This window comes from Porites lutea, chromosome 3 (assembly GCF_958299795.1).
Source record: "Porites lutea chromosome 3, jaPorLute2.1, whole genome shotgun sequence".
NCBI lineage: Eukaryota > Metazoa > Cnidaria > Anthozoa > Scleractinia > Poritidae > Porites > Porites lutea.
The window spans coordinates 2,163,129-2,175,896 of record NC_133203.1 but is presented as its reverse complement, the minus strand read 5'-3'; the positions used below and the strand labels follow the sequence as shown (position 1 = coordinate 2,175,896).

Below are 12,768 nucleotides of genomic sequence, written 5' to 3'. Positions count from 1 at the left end.
TACTGTAACGGCGGGACTCAAGCAACCGCATACCTTTTAAAGCTATAACAGTTTAATTTAAAAAGGGGAGATACTCTGTTAACATAAGATGAGTCACACATACTAGACGCGAAAATACTGTTCTGAGACATTAGAGAGGGATCCTATTTTTTTAATAAAGACCTAAGGATTCTAAGACGAGAGCGACTACGAGGACAAGAATTTCTTAATACTAAGAAGTGCGCGTGCGTGAACCCGCGTCATTTTGGCGGGAAAACGGAATAGTCATCGTCATTATACTATGGGATCGACGGTTAGAAGGTTTATCATCTTGTGTTCGGGAGTGCCAAAGTTTATGGAGACAAAAACTACCATGAAGTTATCCGGGGTTATATATATTTAAGAATACACGAAAAAATTTTAGGGTAAATCTCATCCTCTTATTCCTGTTCGTCCTCAAATCGTAAGGTCTCCAATAGTACACCGACCTGTACAACTGGTACCATTTCCAGTAAATCCAGGTTTGCAGATGCAGTTGTATGAGCCATCAGTGTTGGAACAGTTTGCATTCACATCGCATACGAATTCATCAGCTGCACATTCGTCAATGTCTACGTCAATTAATTAGCATGAGAGAAATACATAATTTAGTCTAATGATAGCTTCCCGCATTAAAATGAAGTAACTGACTGATTTTCTATCGCAAATTTTTCAAGAAAACTTTATACAATGACAAGGCCAATGTATAAGCAAGAAGGTATATTGTTCGTTAGATACATTGATCTACTGTTTAATTTCACAAACCTTGGCAAATTGTTCCATTTCCGGTGAAACCGGCTTCACAAGAACAGTTAAAAGAGCCTGGCACGTTCACACATTCGGCATTGACGTCACAGTCAGATGATTCATCTGCACACTCGTTAACGTCTGGGGTAAAATAAAGGCAGTTACAGGAAACAGAAAGTAAAACGCAAGAAAACGTAAAAAATAATACTATTATGGTGAGAGTCCAGCAGTCTGCTTTGATCACCAGTACGCTTGACAATCGATCGGTCGCCTATTTGTCGACGGTAAGACAAAATATCATTATGTTCTCAAGCCATTTATTTTACGGTGGCGACAAAATTTGGCCTTTGTCACCCTCACGTACCACCCTCTCTAAGTAAAGTTACTTTGGTATGTTTTTAGGGTCTGATGGTTGGTGAGCAAGATAAAGGAATAACACACCAGTACAAGTTGTTCCATTCCCCGTATATCCAGGCTGACAGGTGCAGTTATATGAGCCCACAATGTTAGTACAGTAAGCATTGGGATCGCAATCTGTGATTCCAGCGGTACACTCGTCCAAATCTAAAACACGGGAAAGATATTACTATGAATGTACAATGTACAATCACACTTGTCTCAAGGTACCGTTACGTCAAAGCATTGAAGCCTTCGGTTGTATCTCAGTCGTCATCATCAATGACTTGCTTCAGTGTTGCCACGTGAGTTATGAGCAATTAATTACAGGACAACGAGTAAAACTTTTACTACACGTCAATATTTGCTTTAAAAAAGTACACACACAAACATATTTTTTTTTTGGGGGGGGGGCACGAATTTGTCAATCAACCATACAAACGTCTGTAAAATTCATCAACTTTGCGGAGCAGTATCTTCGCGTTAGTTTTCAATAGATGACTTTCAAACTTGGCAACTTTATTGATTTTAAGACGTTCTCTTTAGCCATGTTGCCGGATTTTTCTTAACTAATCACAGACAAAAGTTGAAAAACCCGTGGAAGGGTCAATTAAACTATAGGACTATTCTGGAAGACGCTATGGCTTCTTCAGTGGGCCCTTTGGCGGTTGCGAGGAAACTGGGAAAAACAGTCACAAACTGCTCCTTGACACAACACCGATCTGCTTCAAGCACAACTTCAATATAGTCCGTTTTAAGAGACTTTTTCCAGTTAATGTGCGCCTGGAGCACTATTCCTTTAGTTTTTGATGCAACGAGAATAAGGCGGAGTAACACACAGGAAGAAACAAACCTGTACAAAGACCAAGTTCATTCTGTGTATAACCTTCACTGCATCTACAGCTATAGGATCCTCTGGTATTTAAGCAGTCTGAGTTTGCAGGGCAACTGGCTGAGCCGTCTTTACACTCATTACGGTCTATGGACAGAATGGTGAAAAATAATAAAAGACAACCACGGACGCTTGTGGGCCATTAAATTACAATGTTAACAGAATTGCAAACAGAATGGCGCTTTTCGAGTTAACCTACTCATAGGTACCTCTTTATCAGGGCGATACCTATTGCACAGTCATTCTAATGGAAAAGCCAGCCATAGTAGGGGTGCGTACTAATTTCCTGACTCGAGAGGGAAGCAGCAATTCGAAGGATGAGGGGGCGCTTATTTGGAGGGATTGCTTATGCCGTTTCTTTCAGGACTATGGCCCCTAAATGACATCGTCTGACCGCTTCCTCTGTGCAAACATTTCCTGCATCTCATTTCCCGTATCGTTTGTTCGCTTTACTGGTGAACCATTCAACTGACTCTTGTTATTCAGTTTTGAATTCTCATGATCTTTTTACCAGACCACGCATTGGCAAGGAGAAATTTTATGCTAATTATTGCGATGACGGCAGTCAACATAGCCCAAATTCATGTGGTCCAAATACGTTACCTCTTCTTGCCACAATTTAACGTTCCTTGAGGACAAATTGGTTTTACTAAAATGCTGTGGCAACCACGCAGGAAGTGGGATATTCCCTCCGAAAATAGTCATCTTGGTGACACAAACAATTGTTACTTTCATTTTTTTAAAATGTTATCGGCAACTTAATAGACCACTTTACAGTCTTGGACTTAGTACCCTAGCCTTTGAGTGAATGTGAGGCTGACGGTGACCTTGTTTTGATACAAACCTCCTTCGCTTTGTTATGGAAATTGTCCTTGAAAAATACTAGTTAGCATAAGAATTACTTGATTTACATAACAAAACAGGAAGGTTTGTATCAAAACAAGGTCAACTCCAGCCTCGCTTCCATCCTTAACTGTAAAATGGCCTACTGGCCTTTAAACTTTATCGACTCCTCAGTAGCTGACGGGATAACAGTTGCAACTATGATGATAATACAATTTAGATACAATTTAACCCTGAAATACTATAGCCAACCTGTACAGGACTTGCCATCTCCTTCATAACCCCGTATACATCGACAAACATACAGCCCAACTGTATTTGAACATAGAGCGTTCGTGTGACAATCCGCTTCTCCTGTAGAACACTCGTCAACATCTACAAGAAAGTAAGAGGTTCGTCACATGCACGATCGATGAAGGAGGCTTATTATTTACCGTGGATAACGGACGACATTGTTAAATGTCCCCATGCCGATTTCGAACCTTTTACGAGGTCATTTACGAGACAAAATACCGTGTGGCCTGTGTTGCAATTTCTCGTAAACGAAAACTTCTTGTTTTGATAGACCTTTCCCGAACTTCTGTAAACAAAGACACCAACTCGAGGCTTGGGTGGACAAAAAACAGTGATTTATATCAAATTGTCCACCCAAGCTTCGACCTTATTTTGTTATGCTTGCTCACTGGAGAGGAATGCAGGAAAGGTCTAAGTCTATAATGTCCACCTAAACTTTGATGTAGATGGCCGTGAAAGCTGGAAAAGAAAATAGGCTGAGAGCCATCATTTCACCTTCTTAAAGGAAACAAAAACCATTGAAAATTGATACCTTGACAATTTCCTGACTCTCCGGTATACCCCGGGCCACAGTTGCAAGTGTAGGATCCAGCTGTGTTCACGCACGTTTCATTTTCTGCGCATGTGTCGCTCTTCTCCTTACATTCGTCTCGATCTGTTCGGTGAATGAAAACAAATTATGCCACGTCACCAAAGACTTTAAGGTAGACTGCGAGCAGTCTCTTATTCTTTTTTTTTTTTGAGTCATAGACAGAGACCATGCGAGGGGCGAGCGGCGAGGCCGCGTAGAACAAGAGCGGAAGCCCGAGCGACGACCTTCCTCCTCTCTCCGCCCAATCTCTCTTCCTTTCAACCATTAATTTGTATGGGACTGTCTTTGCATAATATTACGCTTTTGCTCGCCGTGCGTGGCTCTGAGGAAAGTAAAAAGACGACCGCTTGGGAGCTAACTTTAAATTCGCGTAACGCAATGACCTACCAACGCATGTCACGCCGTCGCCTTCAAAACCCCGGATGCACCTGCAAACGTAACTTCCCGGCGTGTTTGAACAAAGTGCATTCTCGTTGCAACGGTTTTCTCTGTCCTCGCATTCGTCCACGTCTGCGAAAGGAACGATGAATATTTTAGAAGCGTTTATAATCATATCTTAATAGTGGCGAGACATGAGCGCTTCACAAATGAATTTACCATTTTCACATAGACCACGAAGAACCTTGTTTACCCCCTCGGCCCCCTCAAAAAACATTTTGCGTAACTATTGTCTTCGATTTCTCATTTCTCATTTCTCGACTGACAAACTGTAAACGATGGTTATGCAAAATTTTGGTGGTAATAAGGTGCACTATGGTCTTCGTGAATATGGTGAGTTGAACAAACCTTCGCAGTTATAACCGTTGCCTTGGTAACCAGGATTGCAGGCACAAACGGGACGTCCATCACTGTCCTGACAAAATGCGTTTGGACCACAAGATGGAGAACAGCCAGTGATGATAGCTAAACCAAAAACAACAATAATAATGCTAACAATGGTGATGATGGTGATGATAATAATAATAATAAAATAATAATAATAATGATAAGGATGATGACAATGACCGTAACATTACTGCTGCTGCCACTACTACTACTACTACTACTACTAATAATGGTAATAATAATATTAACAATGATTATGATGGTGATCATAAAAATAATAAAATAATAATAATAATAAAATAATAATAATAATAATAATAATGATGATGATGATGATGATAATAATGATAGTAACTTTAATAATAACAACAACAATAATAATAATAATAATAATAATAATAACAAAACAGTTACTTTTAGCAGTTACTGTTGATTTATTGCTTATAGGGCTAATGATACATACGACAGACCTGTGCAGTTTTTCCCGTCGCCCTGATATCCTTCAAGACATATGCAAGTGTACGATCCATTGGTGTTGTTGCAGGAAGCATTTGTGTGGCATTCGTTTGTTTCAGCGCTTAAACACTCGTCGATATCTGAAACAATTGAGGACAGTCGTTGGATCAAAGGGGGGCAGAATAGCCTTACATGTCCTTGCACGTTTCGGACAAAAATATGAAATGTCCGTATTTGCTTTCATAAATAATAGAAAATTAATGCTCCGCAACCAGGACATAAATAAAGTAAAAAGCACTTTAGCTGGAGCATCGTTTGGTCGATGGCCAAAGGTTTTATTTGCTTCAGGCCACGTTCTCACGGTACCGGTCGAATTTTTGACCGGCTGAACGGAACCGTTTTTGCGCTGTTCACACGGAACTGTCGAACCGTAATATTTCCAAGCAAAGCGAGTAATAACACAACTCGTAAATCTATGCTCGCAATATCTGTTTGCACTTTTCCTCTCTTTCTCCAGCTGAGCAACCACGCATCCATGCAGCCACGCATTTATGGAGCAAAAAATTTCGCCGGTCACGGTGTTCACACCTTGCCGTTCAATTTTTCGACCGTACCGATAAAAAATTTGACCTTGATTTTAGCGTTCAAATTTTCGTACGGTTAGCGTGGTTCTGTGCGAACAGAACACACCTAACCGCACGAATTTTCGACCGGTCGACCGGTACCAGGTGAAAGTAGCCTCAGTACTACAAAAGAGTCTACTATTAGGGAGGGTGACCAAGCAGCTCTCGGAAGACCTCACGGGATTGGTTGGGAAAACGAGGAATAAACAAAGTTTACAATGGAACGTAGCCCGAAAAAAAGAGCTGCGAAACAAAGTAGTCTAATTAAATTAGAGGTTCTGGCCCCAGTTGTTCAAAAGGTGGATAATGCTATCCATCGGATAAATCTCTATCCACTGGATAGCGCAATTCGTTTTCCTAATACTTACCTACTGGATAACGATTTAGAAGAAGAAGAAGAAGAAGAAGAGTCGTGGATGAGAGGACAACAAACGTGCCCTCTTTATAATACTTTAACATGTGAACAGTAAGCTCGGACGTCAGCATACAAGGCGCCACTGGCAGCCGCTCTCAGTCCATTTAAGAGCTTACGGTACCAACCCAACCCGTGATGTGAATGATGTGACGTGTGAAGTGTTGACGTGTTGACCACAACACCGGGGTCTACGTCCCCTACTCTTTTCGAACAGTGGTGTGGGTTCTTTAACGTCCCACAAGAACCAGATAAGTATAAGTGCTGTGAGACGGGACCTACGGTTTTTCGTCCTTATCCGAGAAGACTAGAAAGTCTAACCGTTTGCAGATGTCATTACAAAGGCAGCACTTTCTTCTCAGTTATTTTAAAGACCCTGAGTGATGGTCCGGCCGGGGTTCGAACCCGTGACCTCCCGCTCAGCAGATCGGCGCTCTCCCAACTGAGCTAACCAGGCGGTGGTTTTTAACAACCGGGGCCGGAAGACCTGCAAGGCTACTGATTAGGGATGGATGCAAATATTTACCTGAACAGCTTTTACCATCACCCTGGTATCCATCAAGACAGCGACACGTGTAAGACCCTTCAGTGTTGTTACATAAAGCTTTTTGGTCGCAACTGTTTGCTCCAAGATTTGCGCATTCATCGATATCTGATTAGATAAAGTAACGTAATCTTTATTTTAACTTTACTTTCAATGAGACTACTTACAAAATAGAGATTAATAGAGGAACACTGTGTCATTCTATATGCAGTGAGTCGTAGCATGGCGCAGCGGTTAGAGCGCTGGACTTGCAATTCGGTGGCCCCTAGTTCAAGTCCTGCTCTGACCGCTAGCTGGATTTGTTCACGGTAGTCCTGAGTTCAAATCCCCGGCCGTGCTTGTAAATAGTCAGCTGGTTTGCCTCCGGCCAGCTGGGATTCTAAACCCTGTTATGTTTGATTTACATTACTTGTTTCAGCATTTGCTCGGTGGCATTAGCATAAGTGCTATAAATACCGCCGAGGGTAATAAAAGTTAATTCTCGCCAAGTCTTTTTCAAGAATTGGTGCAAAGATATGGAACAGTATTCCCGACAGTGATCGTGCTCTACCTAAATATAAATTTAAAGATACCCTACACAGTCAGCTACTGGATAATTTGATACAGGAGGATACTTAAATTGGCGTGCGTACTTTAGTAGACATTTAGTAAATATTAAATTTTCAGTTTAATTTCATTCATACATTGTTTTATTTACCTATTTTGAAATATGTGTACTCACTGTTTTGCTAATTCAATACGTCGATGTTTGTGTATCTGTTTTCTTTATTATGTTCCAACCCTGTTACTGTAATTTTTTACTTTTCCTTCCCGCCTCGATTAGCTAGTCTATTTTGCGGGCAAGGATCAATGGTTATACAGTGTATCCTAAGTGTTAAATAAACTTGAACTTGAACTTGAACTTGAAATTCTTTCCTTACTGAGTCCTTACCCACACAATTCCTGCAATCGCCCTTAAAGCCCCGGATACACCTACACACGTAACTTCCGGCTGTGTTGGAACAGAGCGCGTTCTCGTGACAAGCGTTTACTTCACTCTCACACTCATCAACGTCTTCGTTGAAGAAACAGAAAGCGTAGAAACATTTTAAATCCTCATTTTGTCATACAGGTTCTGATTTACCAACAACTATTTTACATTTTGACCGGCCTCTAAATACTTATTCCAATACAAAGACTGCCATACACAACTGTATTCTTTAAATAAACTTGACAACTTAACTAGCATGTACCTCTAATCAGATGAACGGCGCAACCATTCCAAAACCAATACCAGTAGAAACACCCTTAACCTTCACGGAACAGATTTATTATCAGACCTTAGATTTGTGGTTGAAAGTGGTATTTCATTGTTGCGAAGTTCGCACGGTTAAAAATGATGGTAAATTAATATTTGATGTAGATTAAAGTGTGTACGAACTAGCTCCCAAACTAATCAAAGTAACACACATGACTTACCTGTGCAGTTTTTCCCATCTCCTTGGTATCCATCAAGGCAACGACATGCGTAGGATCCTTCAGTGTTATTACATGAAGCTTTCGGGTCGCACTGGTTTGTTTCGCGACTTGCACATTCATTGATATCTAGGAAGAAGTCAGGATAAGAGGTGTAATTCATAGAGGATATTACACGGTGGCGAGAAGATATGAATTTTATGTTCGAGTGGCAAGAACAATATCTCACGAGTGAGGGAAGCGAACGAGTGAGATATTGTTCTTGCCACGAGAACATAAAATTCATATCTTCGAGCCAACGTGTAATGTTCTTTTTATTACATGGAGAAACCAATTCAACAAAAGCAAAAGGCGGGAATCGTGACGTCATTGAACGATACGACACTCACAAAGGTGACATACGGAAAATATGCCACTCGGGTCCCGGATGAAGTGGCGTATGGAATCTACGAGTGGTTTAGTTCCCAGTAAAACACTCTCCTCCATATAATAAAAGTAATTATGTAATTATGGCTGGGGACTACGCGCTAGAAGATGGGCTCCCGCAATTAATAAACACAGACAAAAACAGACATTCCTCTACTTCTGCATATTATACTAGTGTCATTCCAAGCGAATTTTGTTTTATTTTAGTGTTTGTTGTTTCACCTTATTCGATGAGTTCATAGCTTTAAGTTAGAAACAAGAAACCGCGTTTTAAACCTGGAATTAACTGGCAGAAAACTGTTGAAACTTCACGCCACTCCAAGGGTTAACATTAAGATTAAACACCGGTGTCTTGACAAATTGAGGAACACGGATATCTTAAAGGCCCATGTTCACCCAAACGGCTTTGCGCGCTTGTGTTTTTGTTTTGAAACGATTCTTTTGTCAAATGCAGTGTTTTGATTGGCTTCCACTTTGTGGAGCGTTGCGTGACGATACTAAAAACGACTGCGAGGGAGACTACAATTGCAGCTTTTTTCACGCTTGACCTAAGCTTAGAGAGACAGTATCAAAGAGGCCAGTAAGACTTTTAATTCTTTTCCAAATGGAGGAAGATATATCGCCGACTTCGTTAAATGTCACCGCAGAAAGCACCTCAAAATTTAAACTGGTAGTGAATGCATATGGATGCCTTGTTGAGTCCGATGAACACAATGAAGGTCATAAATTACGAAACGTCTAAGCACCAGGTGAGGTTTTCCTGAAGCCCGATTCGACTGTGAAATGTTTTGATTCCTCAATTTATTATTTTGTGTTAATTCTTAGGAAGCTTTTAGGTATGTGTTCTCGAAAGAATAAGCGAGAAGTTGTGTTTGCAAAGCGCCGAATCAGCACTGCATACAGTCTGTAATCGCTGTAATCGCTGTATTACACTTTCTTTAGGTTTTGCTAAGGATTGGTTTGCTAATAAGAGTTGTCGCTACTTTAGAGCCGGCTTTAATCGTGATACGCCAGACGATAAGTTTACGTTAAGGATATCACTCGCTTCATAGGTTAAATTAAATAAAGCATTGTTCATGTTAGATTGACTCGCTTGTTTTGCTTTCAACTGATTTCAACGGGACCTTTGTTTACAATTGAACATTCGATGTAGAAGGAACTCGGCAAACACGCTGTCTGTAGAATTTACAACCAAGAGTTTCTTTCCCATCTCTCCAGGGATTAAAAAAGTGGATTCACGGAGACGAATGTACTTCGGCGACCCCCGTCGACGGGGTCTTCCAACCATGCTTCCAACCGTTCGTTTCGATGGAGCCGCCATCGAAAGTGCTGCAGTGAAACAAACACTCACAGAAACAAAAAGGCTCGATACCATTCCAAAATATCCAAAAAGATGTAAAGAAAAATACCAAAAGAACTCGTTGAGACTTTCTTTTAAACCAGATTTAGCGAACTGTAGAAGATTAACAAAGATTGACTTTACACACTAAAGGCAGCGATTTTCAACTACGCGAAATGTTTTTTCTGGAGTACAGGGCGCGCAATGCATCTAGGGTGAACATGGGCCTTTAAGCTTTAGGAAGTAAGATTCAGCAAATAATAGCTGAAACGGCAAGATGGAAAGCATAAAGCCGTGGTTGTCAAACTGTTATGGCAGTCTAGTTTAGGGAGAGTTCAGTTTGTGTAAATTTCCCGGTACAGTACAAGCTTTTAAATGGTGCTTGCCATGCCAAGACAGCAAGCTTGGGGTAGATATAGCTTATTCTAGGCTCTCAGATGGTAGGGACGTCGGAGGTTGCGGAAACAAGCCAGGCGAAAAAAAAGATGCGCGTGGTCTGGGGAAGAAGGCGATGCCTTCTCTCTCCCCAGCTCCCACTCGGTTTTCGCATCAGTTTCAAGATCTGTGTACATTACTATCTTGGAGCCTGGAACAGGCTAGGGTAGAGATTAAATGAATGCAACATTTATATGTCAACACAGATAATCTTACCTGCGCATCGTCGACCATCCCCTTCGTATCCCTTGAGACAGCGGCAGACATATGACCCTTCACTGTTCGTACACAAGGCATTCGGGGCACACTTGTCTGTTTTATTATCTGCACATTCATCAACGTCTAAAAGGTTTACAAAACATCGTGATTGAATGGTGATGAATCGTTTGTTAATACTATGTAACCGTAAGTATGCACTGTGCGATTCTCATTATGAGCACTGCTCTGATTCATATCTTGCTTAAGCTGTAGACGTAACCTAACACCGGATAATAACGTTTGCAAATAAGCGCCGAGATCATTGATCTTGGTCCCCAACGGACTCAACAAATCATCGCAACTGCGTTTCGAATTTCACTTCAACCTGATAGGTCAATCGGACGATGGCTTTATTAACAGCCCAGCTAAAGGCCCAGAACAAGGATTTCGGGACTCGCTCGCAGACGGACTTAATTGAAAGTTTAGATTCGTCTGTAGCGTAGGCTGTAACCTATCCTGTGAGTAAATCATTTCCCTTTGATTTCCTATAACAGAACTAGCGGAATTTTTTCTTACACACTGTTATGACTATCCTTTCACAAACAAGCGCAAAATCTGAAATTAATTGTAATAATGATAGATGCCGAAGGGAACAAGACTTTACCTGTACAGTTAATGCCATCGCCACGGTAACCAGTCTGACAGCTGCAGGAATATGAGCCGTTTGTGTTGATGCACTGGGCATTGCGCCCGCAATCATTAGATTCAGGACTGGCGCATTCATCTTTATCTTAATTCAAAAACGAAGAAGTAATTTAGATATGATATGATATCCACTCTTTCAGTAATATAAAAGATAAAATACCGGCTAACTTTGAAAGGGACGTGAATGAATCAGAAAATGTAGACAAAGAATTGGAAGGTATAAATGGAGGATTATAAAGTATGGGTGGCGTTACACAATTGTTAACATATGCAAATGAGTGTTGACGATCTTACCGGCACAAAATCTGCCGTCTCCTATAAATCCTCTGAGACAACGACAGATGTAGAATCCCTCAATGTTGGTACACAGAGCGTTGGTGTCACATTGGTTTAGTTCATCACTTTGGCATTCATCAACGTCTGGATTTTAAAATGATCATGAGGATGATAATGATGTTGATGACTGATTTCAAAGCTGAATATTATGGAAGTTAGAGGAGCAAAACTCATGTTGCGTCTTTTTGGAGACTGCGATGGTGAGATACGATGTGAGTTTTGAAGGTAACCTCCTTATACAACCCCAGCCAAGCCTTGACAGAATGAATTACCCTTAATTAACTACCAATTTCCATCTCCTACCTTCAAGGCTAAAAAATGAGAAATCCCTGAAGTATTAGTTTCTAACCCCAAATAAAAAAGCGTCTCTACAATCACGTAAGGCAACCTTCGCATTTTAGAATGTTGTTGTCTTGACAAACCGAAGGAACAAATGTCACTAACCTACCGATCGCCATCTCGTGCCCTAGCGTTCAACGTCTAAAAGTTAATTTTTCTTTCCAATCCCAGTCCTCAAATATAACAGGAACCTTTACGCGAGGAAATGTATCAACCGACAAACCTGTGCAATTGTATCCGTTGCCTTGGTAACCAGGATTACAGGCACAAACGGGTCGTCCATCACTGTCCTGACAAAACGCTTTTGGACCACAAGATGGAGAACAGCCAGCGATGATAGCTTAGATAATAAAAAAAGAACAGCGGTTTCCTTATAAGACTGTTGACAAGTTAGCTCTGGCAAGGATAGGTGATACTTACCTGTGCAATTCTTTCCATCACCCTGGTATCCATCAAGACAGCGACACGTGTAGGACCCTTCAGTGTTGTTACATGAAGCATTAAAGTGACACTCGTTGGATTCGGCGCTTTCACACTCATCCACATCTGTAATAAAGATCACGTACTGTCTGAGCAAACAATGGTAAAGCAACAATCCTTCTGTGTTTACGCAAAGGGAGTTTGGATCAAACTGATTCGCTTAACGAAATGTAAATCTTGCCTCTCACGCAGACGTTCTTAGGGGTTCTTCACGCGTTCCTTCCCCAGGATTGCGTCACGAGTCAAAGGAACGTCTGCATGGGAGACTATTGTAAATGTGCTTGAGATTTTGTTCTGCACAATTCCTTACTTGAAACAATTCTTCAGAAGAAATAATCTTGGAAGGTGCTCATGACGATTATTCTCCTTCCTCACTGATTAAGCGCTTCGTTGAAAAAAGGATCATTACACCT

At 41.1% G+C, this 12,768-nt stretch overlaps 2 protein-coding genes and 1 long non-coding RNA gene across 3 annotated transcripts in view; all 3 read right to left on the bottom strand.

The window, feature by feature from the left end:
* The window catches only part of LOC140930057 (uncharacterized), a 32,140-nt gene extending 31,074 nt beyond the window's left edge, over window positions 1-1,066 (bottom strand). The window contains exons 1-3 of the mRNA XM_073379714.1: window positions 1,057-1,066; window positions 784-906; window positions 468-590 (exon numbers count right to left, since the gene is read on the bottom strand). Coding sequence (XP_073235815.1) covers window positions 468-590; window positions 784-906; window positions 1,057-1,066 — 256 coding nt within the window. The remainder of the gene's footprint in view (window positions 1-467; window positions 591-783; window positions 907-1,056) is intronic.
* A 140-nt stretch (window positions 1,067-1,206) lies between these two features.
* Window positions 1,207-3,273, bottom strand: LOC140930179 (uncharacterized). The gene is made up of 3 exons (XR_012164824.1): window positions 3,149-3,273; window positions 2,015-2,140; window positions 1,207-1,329 (listed from the first exon to the last, which is right to left on the bottom strand). It is a non-coding gene; the product is annotated as an uncharacterized lncRNA (long non-coding RNA).
* Window positions 3,274-3,620: 347 nt separating this feature from the next.
* LOC140930056 (uncharacterized) lies at window positions 3,621-9,844 on the bottom strand. The gene is made up of 7 exons (XM_073379713.1): window positions 9,658-9,844; window positions 8,101-8,226; window positions 6,625-6,750; window positions 5,078-5,203; window positions 4,569-4,685; window positions 4,170-4,292; window positions 3,621-3,688 (listed from the first exon to the last, which is right to left on the bottom strand). The coding sequence occupies exons 1-7, from the start codon at window positions 9,842-9,844 to the stop codon at window positions 3,621-3,623; spliced, it is 873 nt and encodes a 290-aa protein (XP_073235814.1).
* Window positions 9,845-12,768: the final 2,924 nt, after the last annotated feature.

Coding starts and splice junctions, on each gene's coding strand:
- LOC140930056 (XM_073379713.1), bottom strand. CDS start 9,844: ATGGCGGCTCCATCGAAACGAACGGTTGGAAGCATGGTTGGAAGACCC. Junction 4,686..5,077: donor CGACGGGAAAAACTGCACAG/GTCTGTCGTATG, acceptor TTTTTGGTTTAG/CTATCATCACTGGCTGTTCT. Junction 3,689..4,169: donor CGACGGCGTGACATGCGTTG/GTAGGTCATTGC, acceptor GTTTCCTTTAAG/AAGGTGAAATGATGGCTCTC.